The 22,368-nt window shown below is 32.9% G+C and overlaps 1 protein-coding gene across 1 annotated transcript in view; it reads left to right on the forward strand.

Annotated features, from left to right (window-relative positions):
• Nucleotides 1–10,223, forward strand: part of LOC126889803 (probable RNA helicase armi) — a 45,018-nt gene extending 34,795 nt beyond the window's left edge. Inside the window, exon 5 of the mRNA XM_050658444.1 lies at nucleotides 9,843–10,223. Within this exon, the coding sequence (XP_050514401.1) occupies nucleotides 9,843–10,163 (321 nt within the window). The 3' untranslated portion in view covers nucleotides 10,164–10,223. The remainder of the gene's footprint in view (nucleotides 1–9,842) is intronic.
• Nucleotides 10,224–22,368: the final 12,145 nt, after the last annotated feature.

Below are 22,368 nucleotides of genomic sequence, written 5' to 3' on the forward strand. Positions count from 1 at the left end.
TAGTAGGCTATGTTTTTGTTAAATGTCATTATTTGTTTAGTAATGTATTGATGTTTAGTGACAGTTTAGTACTACAATATTTTTGGTATTTGTGAATGTTTTAATTATTGCTTAGATTTAATTTGAAGTAGAAATGGGGTTAAGTGTAAAGCAAAGAATTGAAATACTTATGATGATTGGGTATGGAGACAGATCGCGAACTCAGATGGAAGTGTGCAATTTGTTTAATGATAAATATCCAGAAAGACCTATAACGCGTTCAACAGTCAGTAAGATTGAAAAGAAATTTCGAGAAACTGGTACGGCTGAAAATGCACGGAAATCAGGTCGTCCCTCTGCAAATTCTGATACAGCATTAGATGTTTTACTTAGTTTTGAAGAAGATGCGCACACTTCTGTGCGTAAAGTTAGTCGCGATATCGGTGTTAGCAAAACAACGGTACACAAACTATTAAAGCTTGAAAAGTGGCATCCTTATAAAATCAAACTTGTGCAGGAATTAAACGAAGATGATCCCGATAGAAGAATTCAATTTTGCGAAGCAATGATTGATAACTGCCACCGAGACCCTCTCTTGGTACAAAACATTATTTTTTCTAATGAGGCCACTTTCAAGTTAAATGGCGAGGTTAACCGTCAGAATTGTAGATACTGGGAAAAAGAAAACCCCCACTAGATGCGTGAGCATCATACACAATACTCGCAAAAGGTAAATGTATGGGCTGGAATTTTAAGAAATCGAATCATCGGACCCTACTTTATCGAAGGTAATTTAAACGGGGCAACGTACCTTGAGTTTTTAAGGGGGTATCTCGTACCTACTTTACGTAATTTGTTTCCCAGCAGACGAAATCGTGGAGGTTTTGATGAAAGTTTATGGTTTCAACAGGATTATGCTGCAGATGTTAGAAGGTACCTAGATGAAATTTTTCCGAACAGGTGGATTGGTAGACGTGGACCTATTGAATTGCCAGCGAGGTCACCAGATTTCAATCCTTTGGATTATTTTATGTGGGGCCATCTGAAGAATGTTCTGTATTAAACGAAACCAGCAAATATTCAAGAATTAAAACAGAGAATTCGGACAGCAATAAACAATATTTCTCAAGACACAATAAACAATATTTCTCAAGACACAATAAACAAGGTTCAACAAGAATTTGTACAACGTTTGGGTTACTGTCAAATACAGCAAGGGCTGCAGTTCGAACATTTATAAAGTCATGTATTTCATCATATTCTGTCCGCTAGACAATAAGTATTTTTGATAATATTGTTAATTTAACTAACGCGTTACTTTATTAACACACACAAAACTATTGTGTTTTTGTCCACCAATTTGAATCAACATGTGATACATTTTTGGAATCAGCTCAGCTGGAGTAATACGAAAATTGAGACAAAATGGGGGTGTCCCATTTAAAAAAAATGACGGTGACGTCATAACTCGAAAGTTCACCCTGTATATTAGAATATTATTTTAAAATACGGTAAATTAAAATCAAAAATCGACGTTTTTCAGGATTATTTCTGAAAATGCTCTGTTTAGCTAAAAAAGAATTTGTTCCATACTTTACGGATACAGTGTATACATAACAAACTAACATACTACTATCTAAATATGCAATACACTGTTGTGGTTGTAAATATTTATTTTTTTTGTATTTTTTTTAATATATTTTTAAGTTGTTTTTTTTATTATTTTTTATTAATTGTTTTTTTTTACTACGCTAAGACATAAACCCGATTAAACATCTGGTTTTTGGTCTTCCTCGTGGTCTGCCTGATATAGGTCTCCATTTGGTAATTTTCTTGATCACGGCTTCTGGATTTCTCCTTTCTAAATGTCCCATCCATCTAAGTCTGTGTGTCTTGATAAATCTGACGATGTCTTCTCCTTTCAAAAGTTCTCTTACTTCGTGGTTCATTAGTTTTCTAAATTCATTATTACCTAAGTTTAGTGACACATTACTTCAGCACCATTTGTGTGATTACTGGTTTAATTGCTTCTCTGTAAATTTTCACTTTAGTATTCTGAGTAAGCTTCTTGTCTTTGAGGAAGTTGTTGTAATTTCAGTAGGTTCTGTTTCCTGCCTGAGGATATATCATTCGAATTGTTTTACGTTCCCACACAAGCAATTTATTTTTTCTCTTTTTGTTAGCGTCCATACGCCACTGAGATGTTTTGACTTCATTAGATTTTTCATTGAAAAGAAAGATCTGTTTCCCGCCATTATTTGTGTTTCAACTTCCCGTTCTACTTTGTTGTTATTGGTAATTGTTGCTCCTAGATATGTAAATTCTTAATCACTTCGAAGTTATGTGTTTCTTTTATAGTATTTTGCCTTATTCGCCGTCGTTCTTGTTTTGAAACGACCATGTATTTTGTTTTGTCTTCATTTACTTTTAGACTGATATTTAATGCAGCTTCTTAAAAGCTCGAGAAAATATACTTAACTTATAATGTTGGTATGCTGCTGTGTTTACGTCATCAGCAAAGGCGAGTACAATCTTTGCTCCTCGAGCATGTCTGGTTTATTTTTTGGATAAATTTTTCGCATGACCTATTCTAAGGCCAGGTTAAACAGCAATGGGAACAACGGATATCCCTATGTCAGTCTAGAATTTACGCAGAAAGCATTATTTGATGTTTTTCCCTTTATTATATTTTTTGCAGAGTTGGAACATTCCATGTCAAATCACTCAGATAAAAACTTTTGGATCTCCGATTTGTCTAAAACTTGGTTTATAGCTTCTGCGGAACGTAATACGTTCTGTTGATCATAACTTTATTTTTTTTTCTCAAAATATCATTTTTAGCGATTTTACAGCGATTTGGTATTTATTTAAACAAATTTCTTTGTTATATCATAGAATATTAATGAAAAAATATTTTTTTAATAGATGGGACTCAAAAATGTCATTATAAGGCATTATAACAAATTATTTTGATTCAAAAACAAGTTTTTGATCAACTTTTAGTGTAGAAAATGCATCATCGTCGATTTAGCTGAAAATTTGCCCACATATAGCCAAAACACAGGACTTTAAGTGGTTAAAAGGATTTTTATAGTTTTACAATACAAAAAAAGTTACATATAATAATATTAAACTCAATAATCCAGTCGGGATAGCATTTACCTCACATGCCAAGTTGCCCAAAATTTTATTTTTCTAATCTTTAGGGGGTCAATAGCAGTCTAAATTTAAAATCGTGAATGAATTCCGCCGTTACATTAGCCGCCAATCTTGATTTTAAAGGAGAACCGTTTTTGTCCAGTATCTCCGAAATTTTCAACTTTTCGACAAAAAGTGTAACGACTGAAATTGTTGAAATACGATTTCTTATCATTTCTTTTATTACAATTTTTTTGTGCGGTCGATATTTTCCGAGTTAAGGGAGGAAATAGTGACAATTAGAAATCAGAATTAGACAAGAAAATTAAATTTTATACAATTTTGATCTCTATCATTTTTTTTGCCAAAAACAATATTTATTTAAGGTGGTACGATTGAGGTAAAGGCGCGAGCGTAAGACCTGATTGGTTTTATAGCAATTACTTTTGTTTAATATCTCAGGCATTTTCAACAAATTTTGTTGTGAGGTCGATATTTTTCGAGTTAATTGTACCGATTGTACTTACAGTAGACGCCTATATTTTTGACTCGGACATTATTGTATAACTTTTTTTGTATTTTAAAACTATAAAAATCATTTTAACCACTTAAAGTCATGTGTTTTGGCAATATGTGTGAAAATTTTCAGACAAATCGAAGATGATGTATTTTGGGAATGGATAAAAATGTAAAAAACGGTATTTTAACGTTTTCTACACTTAAAGGCTATAGCGGGATAAGATGGTAAAATCTGCACTCGGCTGGATTCTTAGTTGGGGTTGGGCAATCGAAAGTACATAATTCAAAAACTCCCTAACCAAATTTTTAGCTCCCTATGTGACCCTAGGTGTCCCCTATCGAAAAAAATGTGTTTTTTCGAAAAACATTTTTTTGGAGCCATCTTTTGCTTTAAAAAAATGTGAAAAAAATTGTGAATATACATTATTATACCCTAAATCCCACTGATTTTTTTCAGATTTTTTGGATCAAAATTGACGCCAGAAAAAATTTTTGAAGTTTTCAAAAAAAATTTAGGTTATGTAGGTAATTTTTGGCTAGCTCCGACAAAATTTTTTTTAGTGTATTTTTTTCCGTTCTTTTGAATGACAGGGATAGTTTTGCCATTTTCTCGCCGGAAATTACTCAAAATTCGAAAAAACCCATTTTTTTGGTTACCCCCCTCATATTTTTAGTGTTTACTGAGCGATCTTTTCTTTAAAAAATCTGAAAAAAATTATGAACATACACTGAGGCCCAAAAATATACTATTTTTTTTTTCAGATTTTTTGGATCAAAATTGAAAAATTTTGAATTTTTCAAAAAAATTTTAGGTTATGTAGGTAATTTTTGGCGAGCGCCGACATAATTTTTTTTAGTGTATTTTTTTCCGTTATTTTGAATGGCTGGGACAGTTTTGCCATTTTCTCGCCGGAAATTGCTCAAAATTCGAAAAAACCCATTTTTTGGTTACCCCCTCATATTTTTAGTGTTTACTGACCGATCTTTCCTTTAAAAAATCTGAAAAAAATTATGAACATACATTGATGCCCAAAAATATACTGGTTTTTTTTCAGATTTTTTGGATCAAAATTGAAAAATTTTGAATTTTTCAAAAATTTTTTAGGTTATGTAGGTAATTTTTGGCTAGGTCCGACATAATTTTTTTTAGTGTATATTTTTCCGTTATTTTGAATGGCTGGGATAGTTTTGCCATTTTCTCGCCGGAAATTGCTCAAAATTCGAAAAAAACCCATTTTTTTGGTTCCCCCCCTCATATTTTTAGTGTTTATTGAGCGATCTGTTCTTTAAAAAATCTGAAAAAAAATTATGAACATACATTGATGGCCAAAAACATACTGTTTTTTTTATCAGATTTTTTGGATCAAAATTGAGGCTAGAAAAAATTATTGAATTTCTCAAAAAAAATTTAGGTTATGTAGGTAATTGTTGGCTACCTCCGACATAATTTTTTTTAGTGTATTTTTTTCCGTTCTTTTGAATGGCAGGGATAGTTTTGCCATTTTCTCGCCGGAAATTACTCAAAATTCGAAAAAACCCATTTTTTTGGTTACCCCCCTCATATTTTTAGTGTTTACTGAGCGATCTTTTCTTTAAAAAATCTGAAAAAAATTATGAACATACACGGATGCCCAAAAATATACTATGTTTTTTTCAGATTTTTGGATCAAAATTGAAAAATTTTGAATTTTTCAAAAAAATTTTAGGTTATGTAGGTAATTTTTGGTAAGCGCCGACATAATTTTTTTTAGTGTATTTTTTTCCGTTCTTTTGAATGGCTGGGATAGTTTTGCCATTTTCTCGCCGGAAATTGCTCAAAATTCGAAAAAACCCATTTTTTGGTTCCCCCCTCATATTTTTAGTGTTTACTGACCGATCTTTCCTTTAAAAAATCTGAAAAAAATTATGAACATACATTGATGCCCAAAAATATACTGGTTTTTTTTTCAGATTTTTTGGATCAAAATTGAAAAATTTTGAATTTTTCAAAAAATTTTTAGGTTTTGTAGGTAATTTTTGGCTAGGTCCGACATAATTTTTTTAGTGTATATTTTTCCGTTCTTTTGAATGGCTGGGATAGTTTTGCCATTTTCTCGCCGGCACAGTGCGCAGCACGTGGAAAATCGAGCACGAATTGGCTTATGCTTACCTATAGTATTATTGTATTATTATTCTATCTATGTATATCATGGATTGAAAATATAAATATGTAGATATTCACATACTTATTTAGTAAGCTACATTTATGGAAATAACTTGATTCCGGTGCAAACGTGATTGCTTATTTAAAATGTAACTTTTAACGAATAATTTTATTTACTTTACACCTTTGAAAAGTAAAATTAATAAATCAAATAAAGTTGAAAATAAACGTTTGCCTATAACTGTATGGCATATTTCATGCTGTGAAAACGTTTTTAATAATTACTTATTACTTATTAATTACTTATAATTACTTATTAATAACATTAACAATGTCTATATATATTTAAATATTTTTAATACTGATATATTTTTTAAAGTAGGTACTCTAGCGTATCAAAAAATTAACTTTCAATTACCTTAACTTAATTAATAAATACGCAAAAGGTAATATTAATATGGTAATTTCAATTGAGAAATCGGAAAACACAACTAAGACGAAGAAATATCTATGAATTGATCTATACATAATGTAATTAAGGTAGCCATGTACCTATAGTTAAGGGTTAAGGTTGTCTACTAAAAACATAGGAAAAATATCAACAAAGGGAGTTGTCGTATTTTATGCATATTCTCTTCTCAAAATGGCTACCTTCTCTTCTCAAAAAACCTGATCACGCTATTCAAAATAACGGAAAATAGTTATTTATTGACATCAAAAATCGTTATTTATTGACATGCAATTGAGTTTATGTGTACACATAGGGGGACACAAAGAAATGGCTCTTTTCGAATTGTGGGGAATCCCGGAGAGAAAATGGCAAATCTAACCCAGTTATTCAAAAGAACGAAAAAAAATACACAAATTATTTCGAAGTCTGTCAAAAATGGCTTACATAAACGATTTTTTTTAAAAATTCAAAAAATTTCCCTGAGTAAAATTTTAATCCAAAAAATCTAAAAAAAAATCAGTATATTTTTGGGCATAACAATGTATGTTCATAATTTTTTTCAGATTATTTTAAGAAAATATCGCTCAGTAAACACTAAAAATATGAGGGGGGAAAACCAAAAAATGGGTTTTTTCGAATTTTGAGCAATTTCCGGCGAGAAAATGGCAAAACTATCCAAGCCATTCAAAAGAAGGAAAAAAAATACACTAAAAAAAATTATATCGGAGCTAGCCAAAAATTACCTACATACCCTAAAATTTTTTTGAAAAATTCAATAATTTTTTCTGGCCTCAATTTTGATTTAAAAAATCTGAAAAAAAAAGTATGTTTTGGGGCATAAATGTACGTTCATAATTTTTTTTTCAGATTTTTTAAAGGAAAGATCGGTCAGTAAACACTAAAAATATGAGGGGGAACCAAAAAATGGGTTTTTTCGAATTTCGAGCAATTTCCGGCGAGAAAATGGCAAAACTATCCCTGCCATTCAAAAGAACGGAAAAAAATACACTAAAAAAAATTATGTCGGAGGTAGCCAAAAATTACCTACATAACCTAAAAATTTTTTGAGAAATTCAATCATTTTTTCTAGCCTCAATTTTGATCCAAAAAATCTGATAAAAAAAAACAGTATGTTTTTGGCCATCAATGTATGTTCATAATTTTTTTTCAGATTTTTTAAAGAACAGATCGCTCAGTAAACACTAAAAATATGAGGGGGGAACCAAAAAAATGGGTTTTTTTTCGAATTTTGAGCAATTTCCGGCGAGAAAATGGCAAAACTATCCCAGCCATTCAAAAGAACGAAAAAATATACACTAAAAAAAATTATGTCGGACCTAGCCAAAATTACCTACATAACTTAAAAAATTTTTGAAAAATTCAAAATTTTTCAATTTTGATCCAAAAAATCTGAAAAAAAACCAGTATATTTTTGGGCATCAATGTATGTTCATAATTTTTTTCAGATTTTTTAAAGGAAAGATCGGTCAGTAAACACTAAAAATACGAGGGGGGTACCAAAAAATGGGTTTTTTCGAATTTTGAGCAATTTCCGGCGAGAAAATGGCAAAACTATCCCAGCCATTCAAAAGAACGGAAAAAATACACTAAAAAAAATTATGTCGGCGCTCGCCAAAAATTACCTACATAACCTAAAATTTTTTTGAAAAATTCAAAATTTTTCAATTTTGATCCAAAAAATCTGAAAAAGAAATAGTATATTTTTGGGCATCAATGTATGTTCATAATTTTTTTCAGATTTTTTAAAGATAAGATCGCTCAGTAAACACTAAAAAATGTGGGGGGTAACCAAAAAAATGGGTTTTTTCGAATTTTGAGTAACTTCCGGCGAGAAAATGGCAAAACTATCCATGCCATTCAAAAGAACGGAAAAAATACACTAAAAAAATTATGTCGGACCTAGCCAAAAATTACCTACATAACCTAAAATTTTTTTGAGAAATTCAATAATTTTTTCTAGCCTCAATTTTGATATAAAAAATCTGATAAAAAAAACAGTATGTTTTTATCCATCAATGTATGTTCATAATTTTTTTTCAGATTTTTTAAAGAACAGATCGCTCAGTATACACTAAAAATATGAGGGGGGAACCAAAAAAATGGGTTTTTTCGAATTTTGAGCAATTTCCGGCGAGAAAATGGCAAAACTATCCCAGCAATTCAAAAGAACGGAAAAATATACACTAAAAAAAATTATGTCGGACCTAGCCAAAAATTACCTACATAACCTAAAAAATTTTTGAAAAATTCAAAATTTTTCAATTTTGATCCAAAAAATCTGAAAAAAAAAACAGTATATTTTTGGGCATCAATGTATGTTCATAATTTTTTTCAGATTTTTTAAAGGAAAGATCGGTCAGTAAACACTAAAAATATGAGGGGGGGAACCAAAAAATGGGTTTTTTCGAATTTTAAGCAATTTCCGGCGAGAAAATGGCAAAACTATCCCAGCCATTCAAAAGAATGGAAAAAATACACTAAAAAAAATTATGTCGGCGCTCGCCAAAAATTACCTACATAACCTAAAAATTTTTTGAAAAATTCAAAATTTTTCAATTTTGATCCAAAAAATCTGAAAAAAAATATAGTATATTTTTGGGCATCAATGTATGTTCATAATTTTTTTCAGATTTTTTAAATGAAAGATCGCTCAGTAAACACTAAAAATATGAGGGGGGTAACCAAAAAAATGGGTTTTTTCGAATTTTGAGTAATTTCCGGCGAGAAAATGGCAAAACTATCCCTGCCATTCAAAAGAACGGAAAAAAATACACGAAAAAAAATTTTGTCGGAGCTAGCCAAAAATTACCTACATAACCTAAGAATTTTTTGAAAACTTCAAAAATTTTTTTTGGCGTCAATTTTGATCCAAAAAATCTGAAAAAAATCAGTGGGATTTAGGGTATAATAATGTACATTCATAATTTTTTTCACATTTTTTAAAGCAAAAGATCGCTCCAAAAAAATGTTTTTCGAAAAAACACATTTTTTTCGATAGGGGACACCTGGGGTCACATAGGGAGCTAAAAATTTGGTTAGGGGGTTTTTGAATTATGTACTTTCGATTGCCCAACCCCAACTAAGAATCCAGCCGAGTGCAGATTTTACCATCTTATCCCGCTATAGCCTTTGATCAAAATTACTTGTTATAATGCCTTATACTGTCATTTTTGAGTCCCTTCTATTAAAACATTGTTTTTTCCACTGATACTTTATGATAAAATATATAAATTTGTTTAAATAAATACCAAATCACTGTAAATTGGCTAAAACTGATCTTTTAAGGAAAAAAGAAGACTGACTGTTCGGGCTTAAATGCTTCAGCTCGAACTTATTTTTACGTTCCGCTGAAGCTATACACCAAGTTACAGACAAATCGGAGATCAAAAAGTTTTTTGGATCCAAAATTGAGTGGTTTGAATTGGAATCACCCACATACATTGGCGTTCCCGCAGCTAGTAATCGTCCATGCTCTAAACTCTAAATAAACGAAAAGGTACATGTAGGCACATCCAGAATTTATTTACGTTTTAATGATTCTAATTATTTTGTCTTACGACTAGTTATAATATAGAAATTAATATTTTTTAGGCTAAAGAATTACGAACAGTTTTCACGGAAGCAGAATTTGAAGTACCAAAAATCGGGACTATAGAAGAATTTCAAGGTCAAGAATTCGACATCGTCATTATATCCACGGTACGTTCATCTAAAGATTTTATCAAATCGGATCTTACTTACCACTTGGGCTTCGTTGCACACCCCAAAAGATTGAACGTTGCGATTTCGAGAGCCAAATCACTTTTGCTCATCGTAGGAAATCCTAAGTTGTTGTGCACCGATCCTTGTTGGCGAGCTGTTGTTAAATATTGTATCGAAAATGGTGTTTACAAAGGATGTGATTTTGAATAAATATTATTGTTTTGTATTGCTTGTTATAAGAAATAAACTTTATATTTTTTTATTTTAAAATGTGGTTTCCCTACAAAAACCTCATCAAAAAAGAACCGGAAAATGTCAAACAAACCAAATAATATAACAACAGACAGGGCCGCTTTATCCATTAGGCAATATAGGCAGTTGCCTAGGGCGGCAAATTATAAGCGGGCGGCAAAAATACTGTACAAAAAAATATTTGTATATAAAAATTACAATCGAATAACAATTAACAATTAAGTAGGTAAACCATCAATGGAATAGAAGTGGGCATTCATTTGTAGAAAACAAATTGCATTCTCTTAAAATTAAATTAAATAAAAATTCTATTCATTTAAAAAGGACGGAAGTCGTAAATTTAGGGATTATTGGGACACCGGCAGCACCGCAAAGGCGGCGGGCTATAGGATCAATTCAAAGCGGCAACTTTTTAGGTTGTTTAGAACTCAGCAGAATTTGATCCTTTTTACGCGAGCACCTTACTAAATTTGGAAATATTGGTCAAGGGAACTGTAATTATCTGTCAAACACTATATATGCAAGGAACTAATAAGTAGTTTTGATGGGAAGAAAAAAAAAGAAAGATTTTTAGCGAATTAAAGCAAGAAAAATACTATTTTATAATAGTTGATTCGACACCAGAAGTGTCTCATGTTGATCAGCTAGTATTTTTAGTTCGCTGTTTCTGGTGATGGTATGCCGACTGAAAGATTTATTAAATATATTCCATCTGAAGGTCACAAGTCTGCTGCTTTGGAATCTACAGTGATTTCGACTTTAGAAGAATGTACCAGTGACTTAGACCCGTTTGCCATTATACTAATTTCAGTACTGATTTCAGTACTAAAAATATTGGTTAGTTGCGCGAGTCGATTTAGTATGAAAAAGTCAGTTTGTGCCAAGTTTGTGTTTGCAACTATCCGAATTGTAATCAGCATATAGGCATGCGCTCTACCTACTAAATTTACATGAGCTTTACTCAAGGTTCATAGATAGGAGCTTTACTAATTGAGATTGCAAGTTGCAAGCCATTAACTTATTAACAATAAAAGATGGGAAGAAGTATTTTTGCAAAACTGGCAAACTTGGCTTTTATTTCTGCTATTAGAGATATATCCACACCTAGTTTGGCTAATTCTGCCTTTATTTCTTCCAAAACTTTAATTCGTGCGTTCCTATTCTATAGAGAGGGTGCTTTGGCACATACAAACATTGATCATTGATTCGATTTGTAAAACTATTAATGTTTCAATCTGCCTTTTTCTCCACATGTTGAAAGTTGAAATCACTATTATTATTATGTACCTATAAAAAAAACAAAAGTACCTAATATACAATACAACCTCACTTTTTAATATTGTGTCAATTTCAGTACAAGAAATTAGAACATGTTTTAATTTTTAGTACTAAATCGGCGCGCGCATCTAATTTGTAGATACAATATTTTTAGTACTAATTTCAGTACTACATTTAGCATAGTGGCAAGCGGACCTTAAGTAATTGTCTCGGCCAGTCATATGATAACGCATCCAGTATGTCTGGCAAATATTCAGGACTGCAGGCCAGAATAAAAAATCAGAATAAACTTGCCGAGTACGTACCTTGCTCTGGACATTCTCTCAATTTGGTAGGATATTTAGCAGCAGAATCCTGTCTGAACGCCTTTTCCTTTTTAATTTTTTTTTACAAGAATTATATACATTTTTCTCGGCTTCCACATATACACTGCAGTGCAAAAAAATCGATCCACTAAAAATTTGGTCATTTTTGATGTTTCAAATTTCCTAAACCTGTTGTCCGATTTAAGTGATTTTTACCACGTTATAGCCTTATTCATTGACAATATCTCTGTAATAATATTGTTGCTAGCCAGTCAAACTATCATTGTATACCGGGTGTACGAATCAAACTGTGTTTTTTTTTTCTCAAAGTTCGCATCACCCTGTGGACTATTCTGGCATTTATAAAATACTGAAATTAAAACCCAACTATAGCCTCAGGTTTTCTTAACATTTTGTCTTTCGATTCATTCGCTTATGTTGGATAATCAAAAAGTTAGGTACTTTAACAACTGACCATGTTCGTCATCAGTACAGGGTGTTTCTAAAATATTTGCACAAAACTTTAAGGGGTTATTGTACATGAGAAAATAATGACAATTTTCTTTATAATCATATGTCCGCAAACGCTTCTTTTCCGAGATACGGGATGTTCATTTTTTTTACAAACTGATGATTTACTTATTGCTTTAAAACCAGTTGAGATGTGCAAATCAAATTTGGTGGGTTTTAAGACGTAGTTATTGCACATTTTTTGACATACAATTAAGAATTTAATATTCGCCAGTGGCGCGCAAACGGGTATTATGACCGATAATATTACCCGTACGCACGCCAATGGTGAATATTAAATTCTTAATTGTATGTCAAAAAATGTGCAATAACTACGTTTTAAACCCACCGAATTTGATCTGCATATCTCAACTGGTTTTAAAGCAATAAATCAATCGTCAGTTTGTAAAAAATAATTGAACATCCCGTATCTCGGAAACGAAGCGTTTGCGGACATATGATTATAAAACAAATTGTCATTATTTTCTCATGTAAAATTACCCCTTAAAGTTTGTCGCACTTATTTAGAAACACCCTGTACTGATGACGAACGTGGCCAGTTGTTAAAGTACCTAACTTTTTTTATTATCCAACATAAGCGAATGAATCGAAAGACAAAATGTTAAGAAAACCTGAGGCTATAGTTGGGTTTTAATTTCAGTATTTTATAAATGCTAGAATAGTCCACAGGGTTATGCGAACTTTGAGAAAAAACACAGTTTGATTCGTACACCCGGTATACAATGACAGGTTAACTGTCTAGCAACAATATTATTACATCGATATTGTCAATGACTAAGGCTATAACGTGGTAAAAAATCACTTAAATCGGACAGGTTTAGGAAATTCAAAACATCAAAAATGGCCAAATTTTTAGTGAATCAATTTTTTTGCACCGCAGTGTAGATGGAAAATTTTGACTGACAACTTAAATTTATGACTAAAATTATGACAACTTAAAATCACCTGTTGTGAAATCTCTTAGTGAAACTAGATGGTCCGCAAAGGTGGACGCAACCAAAGCGTTAGGTATACACTGGCTTCAGCGAAATAAAAAAAGCGCTTTTTAATATCTCTAACGACCAATGTCAAACTACAGCTGTGAAACATCAAGCACTTGGCTTTATTAGGTGTCATTTGGCAACATATTTTAGAAAAAGTGAACCTATCCAATAAGTATGTCCTGCGATGGATCTGGGTTCTGTCGTTAAAGAGTATGAAGCTCTTTCAAATTACTTTACGTCAATCAGAAATAATTTTGCCAATTACGAAGAGGAACCCAAAAAATTGTGCCCAAATAAAACATATAAAGAAACAAGAAAGAGAAACAGAAAAATTCACTTTGACGAGAGGACCGATGATGAACTAAACTTTTCAGCTAGTGCCGAGATGAAAATCCACACATTCTATATTATAATCGACACTCTGATAAGATACCAGAATACACATCTGGAATCTTATCGACTTATTTATCAACGTTTTCGTCGTTATAACAGATTTGCCAAAATTAAAAAATGAAGAAATTATTAAGAAGCTGAAAATCTGATACAAAGTACCCCGCACAAACCTTACGGAAATTAGGTCCCAGTGGATTTAGTTCATACTTTGGGAAAATACTCTTTGAAGCATTGTGATGAAAAGTTCTCATGGGCACAACTCGATCGTATGGAGGATTTTCAAGATATAGAGGCACAGACTCGGAAAATTATAAGATTTACTGGGTATTCCAATTCCCTGAGTTACTGGTTATCTGGCAACATGTAGAAGTTTGGATCAAAGAAAAGTACTAGTAGTCAAGGATTTTTTCCTGACTATCCAATGGCGACCTTTACTTTGACCTTGACCTTCAACGGACGTCATCTTCTGGAGTTTCGAGGGTATTCGGCATTAAACTGATATAAACAGATTACTCATAGGTTTTTGGGATGGCTAAACACGAATATGCCATCAGAATTGACCTCGGAGCACGTGGTGGCCAGGACGACGGCAAGGAACGTCATCTTCTAGAGTTTCGATGGTTTTCGGCATTTAATTGATGCAAATGAATTACTGGAGGGTTTTTTGAGGTCGCTAAACACGAATATGCCACCAGAGCCGACTCCCGGAGAACCTGGTTTCCAAGGTCACTGAAAGGGGCTCCTGGAGTTTCGAGGGTCTTCGGTACTACATTAATGCAAACGGATTAGTTATAGGTTTTTGGGGTTGCTGAACATGCATACACTATCAGATCCGACCCACGAATTGCATTGTGCCTACGGCACGTCATCTTCTGGAGTTTAGAGAGTTTTCGGCATTGAATTGTTAAAAAGGGATTACTCATGGTTTTTGGAGTCGCTGAACGCTAATACGCCATCAGATCCGACCCACGGAGCACCTGGTGCCTAAGGTTATTCATCTTCTCGAGTTTTCGTGATTAAATTGATGAATGGAGTTAGTCCAAACCAGGGAGTTACGTATTTTTCGTATTAAATTTGGCGGCAAGGGAGATACGATGTATACGTAGAGGTCGCTATTTACTCATCTGGTAAAAATATGCATGTGCTACCTTTTCTAAACAATAAGTAGGGACTTTTTGAAGCAGATGGCAGTAATAACTCATTTTCAGAGAATTATGCCCCCCTTTCATATGAATTTCTTCCAGAATTGACAGGTTAGTTTTGTCCGGAAAACGCGTAGAATTCTTCTGTAGAACCACATTTCGAAGGTTTTGATCTTCTACCGATTATTTTGAGAGTATATGTTTCAGCTGCGTGTGTAGCAATGGGAAAAATAAGAGCATTGAGCAACCTTTATTCCTCATTATTGTTCTTCTTCTTTAGGTGCCGTGTCTGTATTCAGACGTTGGCCCTCATCATGTTTACAATTTCCTGAAACCTCTCTCTATCGGTTGCTACGCGAAATAATTCTTCTAATGTGCTGTCACACCATTGTCTAATATTACGCAGCCATGAAAGTTTCTTTCGACCAATCCATCTCTTTTCCTCCACTTTTCCTTGTATTATAAGGCTAAGCAGATGGTATTTAGGTTCTCGAACTTCGAACTATATGGCCGAAGTATTCTGTTTTTCTTGTCTTTATGATGCTTATGAGCAGACGTTCTGAATTCATCATTTGAAGAACATCTTCATTGGAAGTGTGCGAAACCCACGATATCTTTAGGATTCGTCGATAGCACCACAATTCGAATGCTTCCATTTTGTTTAGCATTGTGTTTTTTAACGTCCATGTCTCACAACCATACAATAAGATAGACCAAAATTGGTTTCCAGTTCATAAAAGCCTTCCGTGATATTTCGATTTTAGTTATTATCTCTTCATCGGAGTCACAATTTACATTTAACCAGCTGCCAAGGTACTTGAAATGATTCACCCGTTCTAACTCCTCTCCATCAAGAAAAAGCTGACCCTGATCTATATTAATCTTTTTAACTACCATCCACTTTGTCTTTGAAATGTTGATTTTAAGGCCTCTCCGATAACTTGCTTCACTGACTAGATTTAGTAGTGTCTGAAGATCTTGTAAATTTTCAGCAAGAATGGCTGTATCGTCAGCGTATCTAATCTTGTTGATTACTTCTCTGCCGAGCCTTACTCCCTCTTGTCTGTCATCCAAAGCCTCCCTAAAGATTTCTTCAGAGTAGATTAAAAAGAGTTGGTGATAAAACACAACCTTGTCGTACTCCACGTTTTATCGGTAGTTTTTCAGTACGACTGTCTCCAATTTGGATAGAGGCTACTTAATTGTAATATAATTATTTCAGCAGTCTTATATTGGAGTGGTAAAGTCCTGCTGCCCGCAGGCAATCGAAAAGTGTATCATGTTGTACTCGGTCGAATGCCTTCTCGAAGTCGATGAAACAAGCATAAACGTTCTTTCGGAATTCACAACTTTTTTGTAAGAGAACACGCATACAAAATAGTGCTTCTCTAGTTCCTAGACCATTTCTAAATCCAAATTGCTTATTACCCATTCTAGTTTCGCACAGAAGGAATACTCGGTTTTGTATAATACGTAAAAGTATCTTAAGTGTGTGACTCATCAAACTGATTAGTCTAAAATCGCTACATTTGGTGGGCCTGCTTTTCTTTGGTAATGTTATAAACAGTGACTCCAACCAATCATCTGGTATTTTTCCTTCGTTGTAAATTTTGTTGAAGAAAGTAATAGTCAAGTAGGTAATGTTTTCCTCATCTAAAAGTTTAAGTAGCTCAACAGGGATTTGATCTGGTCCAGGTGCTTTATTGTTTTTGGCTTGTTGTATTGCTTTTATTACTTCCGACTTCAGTATACTGGGACCTCTGTCTAATTGGTTGTCACGGGTAGTATTTGGAGCATTTTCTCGAGAAGCATCGTCAAAAAGGTCACTGATGTGTCTCTCCCATTCTTTGCACTGTTGTTCGTGATCACAAATTTTTCCGTCTGCGTTTTTAAGAGCAAACAGTAGCGATCAACAGGTAGCAACAAACGCGTTCCAAGATTGTGGCTCTAATTTTGAATATTTTGTCGAGATATTTGGCACACATATTCGTAATATAATAAAGAATGGCGGTACAGAGCCCAATTTCAGAAATATGTTAGTATGTGGAAATTACTCTATAACTAAATAAGATATTAAAAAAAAAAGGAGCCTGTACCGCCATTAAGAAGGACAAAAAAATACACTTTCTTCAAATAAACTTTTTTATCCCGTGCCTAGATTTTGTGTCACATTGGAACTACTAAAAATCGATTTTTTATAACAAGAAATCGAACATCACTGACTTGGCAACATTTCGAGCCTATGTGTATAAAAATTATTGTTTTTGATAGTATAAACGTCACTGTCAGTGTCGAATTACCGACGCACTGTTGCCTCACTTTTGAAAGTTCGCAGAACTTTCGCAATCTTGGACCGCGTTTGTTGCTACCTGTTGATCGCTACTGAGTGCTCTTAAGGTGATACAGTAGCGATCAACAGGTAGCCAAAACGCGTTCCAAGATTGCGGCTGTAATTTTGAATATTTTTTCGAGATATTTGGCACACGTATTCGTAATGTAATAAAGAATGGCGGTACAGAGCCCAATTTGAAAAATATATTAATATGTGGAAATTACTCTGTAATTAAATACAATATTAAAAAAACGAGCCTGTACCGCCATTAAGAAGAACAAAAAAATACACTTTTTTCAAATAAACTTTTTCATCCGATGCCTAGATTTTGTGTCATTTTGGAACTACTAATGAAATAAAAAATTTTAGAAGTTCCAAAATGACATAAAATCTAGGCATCGGATAAAAAAATTTATTTGAAAAAAGTGTATTTTTTGTTTTTCTTAATGGCGGTACAGGCTCGTTTTTTAATATTGTATTTAATTACAGAGTAATTTCCACATATTAATATATTTTTCAAATTGGGCTCTGTACCGCCATTCTTTATTAAATTACGAATAAGTGTGCCAAATATTTCGAAAAAATATTCAAATTACAGCCGCAATCTTGGAACGCGTTTTCGCTACCTGTTGATCGCTACTGTTTCCTCTTAAGTACGTCAGCATTTTTGTTTTCTAATTCCGGAGGTATATTTAAGTTTCTTGTGGAGGTTGAAACTGTCATGCTTTGTTTGGAGGTCTTCTATTTCTTTACATGAACTCTCGAGCCAAGATTATTTGGCCTGTTTAATTTTCCTTTTTATGAGTTTGTTAATTTCACGGTATTAGATAATATTGCTATTTTTGTATTTTCGTCGAACTTCCATTAGGTCTAGCATTTCTTGGTTCATCTAGTCATTTTTTGCCAACATTGTAGGTGTTTTTAAAGACTCCCTTACGTCCTCTAAAATCGAGTTTACCAACATTCGTTAATACACTGGGGTGCAAAATTAACCGGACACCTTAAAAATGGGTAATTTTTGATGTCTCGAATTACCTAAACCTGTTGTCCGATTTAAGTAATTTTTTTAATATACAGGGTGTCTGCGTAACTTGGAACCGTAAGGGAAACTTTTTTAATATCAATTTTACGAAAAAAAGTCATTCTTTATAAAGTGCTCTGCATAGTCTAAAACCTAAGATGCAATCATCAGATATCAAATTTTGTCAACAGTATACGAGGTATGTCAAAAAATATTAATTTCGCTCAAGAGCAAACTACCTTTATATTTCAAAATATCAAAAAATTTTATTATGAAAAGTTATTTGTAATTAAAAACCATATTCAAATATGCAATAACAGCCTTCTACGAGAAAAAAGAGAGATTTTGAGATTTTCCTAAATTACCTACTGATTCCGAACATCATTTTTGTTTATTAGACCTGTAATAACTCTTTTATTAATAATCCACTAGGAAGAATTTCCTGTAGCTGGCTGTATACCATTAATTACAAGTAAAATTTAATAAAAAATTTTGGTCTTGGTAAAAGGTATATTATTTTAAAAAGCCCTATAGGGCTACAAACATCGAACAGAACGTTTTCGCTCTAAAAAGAGCATCATCAGTGTTGCAAGAACATGGTGAGCCAACCAAAAAATACGAAGGTCAAAGCCTTTCAAAAATGGACTAAAAGTCACATCAAAATGCTAACATAGCAAATTCCAAAGGATGGATATAATCCCTAAGGATATGGCCCTAGGATAACATATGACTCCCACACGTTGTAAGTGGGTCAAAGGTAACAAATTAGGTCATTATGTTACAAGAGCTGACAGGCAACTCATAAGTTGCTTGAGTTGCATTGAGTTGCCTGTCAGCTCTTGTAACATAATGACCTAATTTGTTACCTTTGACCCACTTACAACGTGTGGGAGTCATATGTTATCCTAGGGCCATATCCTTAGGGATTATATCCATCCTTTGGAATTTGCTATGTTAGCATTTTGATGTGACTTTTAGTCCATTTTTGAAAGGCTTTGACCTTCGTATTTTTTGGTTGGCTCACCATGTTCTTGCAACACTGATGATGCTCTTTTTAGAGCGAAAACGTTCTGTTCGATGTTTGTAGCCCTATAGGGCTTTTTAAAATAATATACCTTTTACCAAGACCAAAATTTTTTATTAAATTTTACTTTTATTAATAATTTTAGGAAAAAAACTTATTCTTCATAAAAATCTGTGCATGGTCTAAACCTCAAGATAAAACCATCAGTTTTCCAAGTTTGTTGATTTTATACGAGGTGTGTCAAATAATATGAATTTAGAAAGAATATAGAAAGAATTCTTTCTAAATTCATATTATTTGATACACCTCGTATAAAATTAACAAACTTGGATAACTGATGGTTGCATCTTGAGGTTTAGACCATGCACAGATTTTAAATATAATTAGAATTACTTTTTTTCGTAAAATTGATATTAAAAAAGTTTCCCATATGGTTCCCAGTTACGCAGACACCCTGTATTATAGCCTTCTTCTTTAGCAATGTCCCTGTAATAGTATTGTTGCTAAACAGTTAAATTTTCATTGTATACCGGGTGTATCAATCAAACTGTGTTTTGTTCTCAAAGTTCCCATCACCCTGTGGAATATTCTAGCATTTATAAAATACTGAAATTAAAATCCAACTATAGCCTCATGTTTTTTTATTCATTCGCTTATGTTGGATAATAAAAAAGTTAGGTACTTTAACAACTAGCCATGTTTTTCATCAATACAGGGTGTTTTTAAATAATAATTCGCAAACTTTAAGGGGTAATTCTGCATGAAAAAATAATGATAGTTTGCTTTATCAACGATAACTATGCAAATGCTTCGTTTCCGAGATAGGGGTGTTGAACTTACAAACTGACTTATTGCTTTAAAACCGGTTGAGGTATGCAAATGAAATTTGGTGGGTTTTAAGATGTAGTTATTGCACATTTTTTGACATACAATTATGAATTTAATATTCACCATTGGCGAGCATTCGGGTAATATGAGGGCTTATATTACCCGTACGCGCCAATGGTGAATATTAAATTCTTACTTGTATGTCAGAAAATGTACAATAACTACGTCTTAACACCCACCAAATGTTATTTGCATATCTCAACTGGTTTTTAAGCAATAAATAAATCGTCAGTTTGTAAGAAAAATTTCAACACCCTCTATTCCAGAAATGAAGCATTTGTGGAGATAGGTTTATAAAGCAAACTGTCATTATTTTTTCATGTAGAATTACCCCTTAAAGTATGTCGCACTTATTTAGAAACACCCTGTATTGATAAAGAACATGGCTAATTGTTAAATTTCCTAACTTTTTTATGGTCCTACTTAAGCGAATGAATCAAAAAACAGAATGCTGAGAAAAGATAAGGCTATAGTTGGGTTTTAATTTGAGTACTTTATAAATGCTAGAATATTCCACAGGGTGATGCGAAGCTTAAGAAAAAACACAATTTCATTGGTACACCCGGTATGCAATGAAAATTTACCTGTTTAACCACAATATTATTACAGCGATATTGATAAAGAATAAGGTTATAACATATTAAAAAAATCACTTAAATCGGACAACAGGTTTAGGAAATTCGAGACATCAAAAATGACCAATTTTTAAGGTGTCCGGTTAATTTTGCACCCCAGTGTAGTTCTGTTTTCGTTTGGTATATTTGATATTCTGTGCATTTTACTATTTATCTGCTGTGATATGTGTTCGCGCGTTTGGGGGTTTTTAAGGGGGTCGAGATATATCTTACTAGGCTTAGTTGGTTTTGTTAGTTTCTTTAGTTTGATTTGTATTTTGGAGCAGAGTAAATTATGATTCGAGTTTATATCGGCGCCGGGGTAAGTTTTTACATCTTTAATATTGTTCCGAAATCGGTGGTTTATTAGGATGTAGTCTATTTGATTCCGTACTATTCTACCTTGATGTCTGTCTTGAGGGAATTTCCACGTGTAGAGACGCCTTTCTGGAAGTTGAAACCAGGTATTTGTAATGACGAAGTCATTTTCTTGGCAGAATTCTATTAGACGCTCACATCTTAGATTTTTCTCTCCCAAGCCAAACTTTCCGATGATGTTTTGTGTCATCTTTTGTCCGACTTTAGCGTTAGTCTCCTATAATTATTGTTGTTTCGTGTTTCTTTGTTGTTTTTAGCACTTCTTCTATTTGATGGTAGAATTCTTCAATTTTCTGTTCATCTGCATCTGTAGTGGGAGCATAAACTTAGATGATATTTATAATTATAGGTTTAGCATTCAGCTGTATTAAAATTACTCTGTCTGACATTGTCATTATTGTTCGGCCTTTCCATATTATAATTAATTTAGCTGTTGCTTATCCAAATTTTACAGGAGACACAAAAACTATCTCTCTAATGACTGATTAGAATACTTCGTATCTCCCATTTTCAAAGATATAATGGTAAAACGGAAATATTTTATAGATACCGATATCACTAATTTGTATATTGTTTAGTAAGTATTTAATATTACTTACCAGTAACTTTTTATTTGTTGTGTGGGATGACAAACTAGGGAGTTACGTATTTTTCGTACTAAATTTGGCGGCAAGGGATTATTATACGGTGTATACGAAGAGGTCGCTAATTACTCATCTGGTAAAAATATGCATGTGCTACCTTTTCTATACAATAAGTCGGGACTTTTTGAAACAGATGGATCTCATTTTCAGAGAATTATGGAGTTATGCAGTTTACAGATTAGGACGACGTTTTGCTAATAGCCCCCTTTTCATATCAAGTTCTTCCAGAATTGACAGGTTAGTTTTGTCCGGAAAACGCGTAGAATTCTTCTGTAGAACCACATTTCGAAGGTTTTGATCTTCTACCGATTATTTTGAGAGTATATGTTTCAGCTGCGTGTGTAGCAATGGGAAAAATAAGAGCATTGAGCAACCTTTATTTCTCATTATTGTTCGGTCTTTCCATATTTTAATTAATTTAGCTGTTGCGGTTCGTTTTATTGCTAGTCTACACTTGATTTCTGAGGAGCAATCACCATTGTTGGTTCATCCTTATTTTGTTTTTCCAGTGTTGATCTGAAAATTGAGTTCTTTGCTTATCCATCTTATTATTTCGGTGATGGTAATCATTTTGACTTCATTCGCTAATATACCTCGTTTTTAAACTAGGAGTAATTCAAATTTACCGCG

The sequence above is a fragment of the Diabrotica virgifera genome, chromosome 8 (assembly GCF_917563875.1).
Source record: "Diabrotica virgifera virgifera chromosome 8, PGI_DIABVI_V3a".
Classification (NCBI taxonomy): domain Eukaryota; kingdom Metazoa; phylum Arthropoda; class Insecta; order Coleoptera; family Chrysomelidae; genus Diabrotica; species Diabrotica virgifera.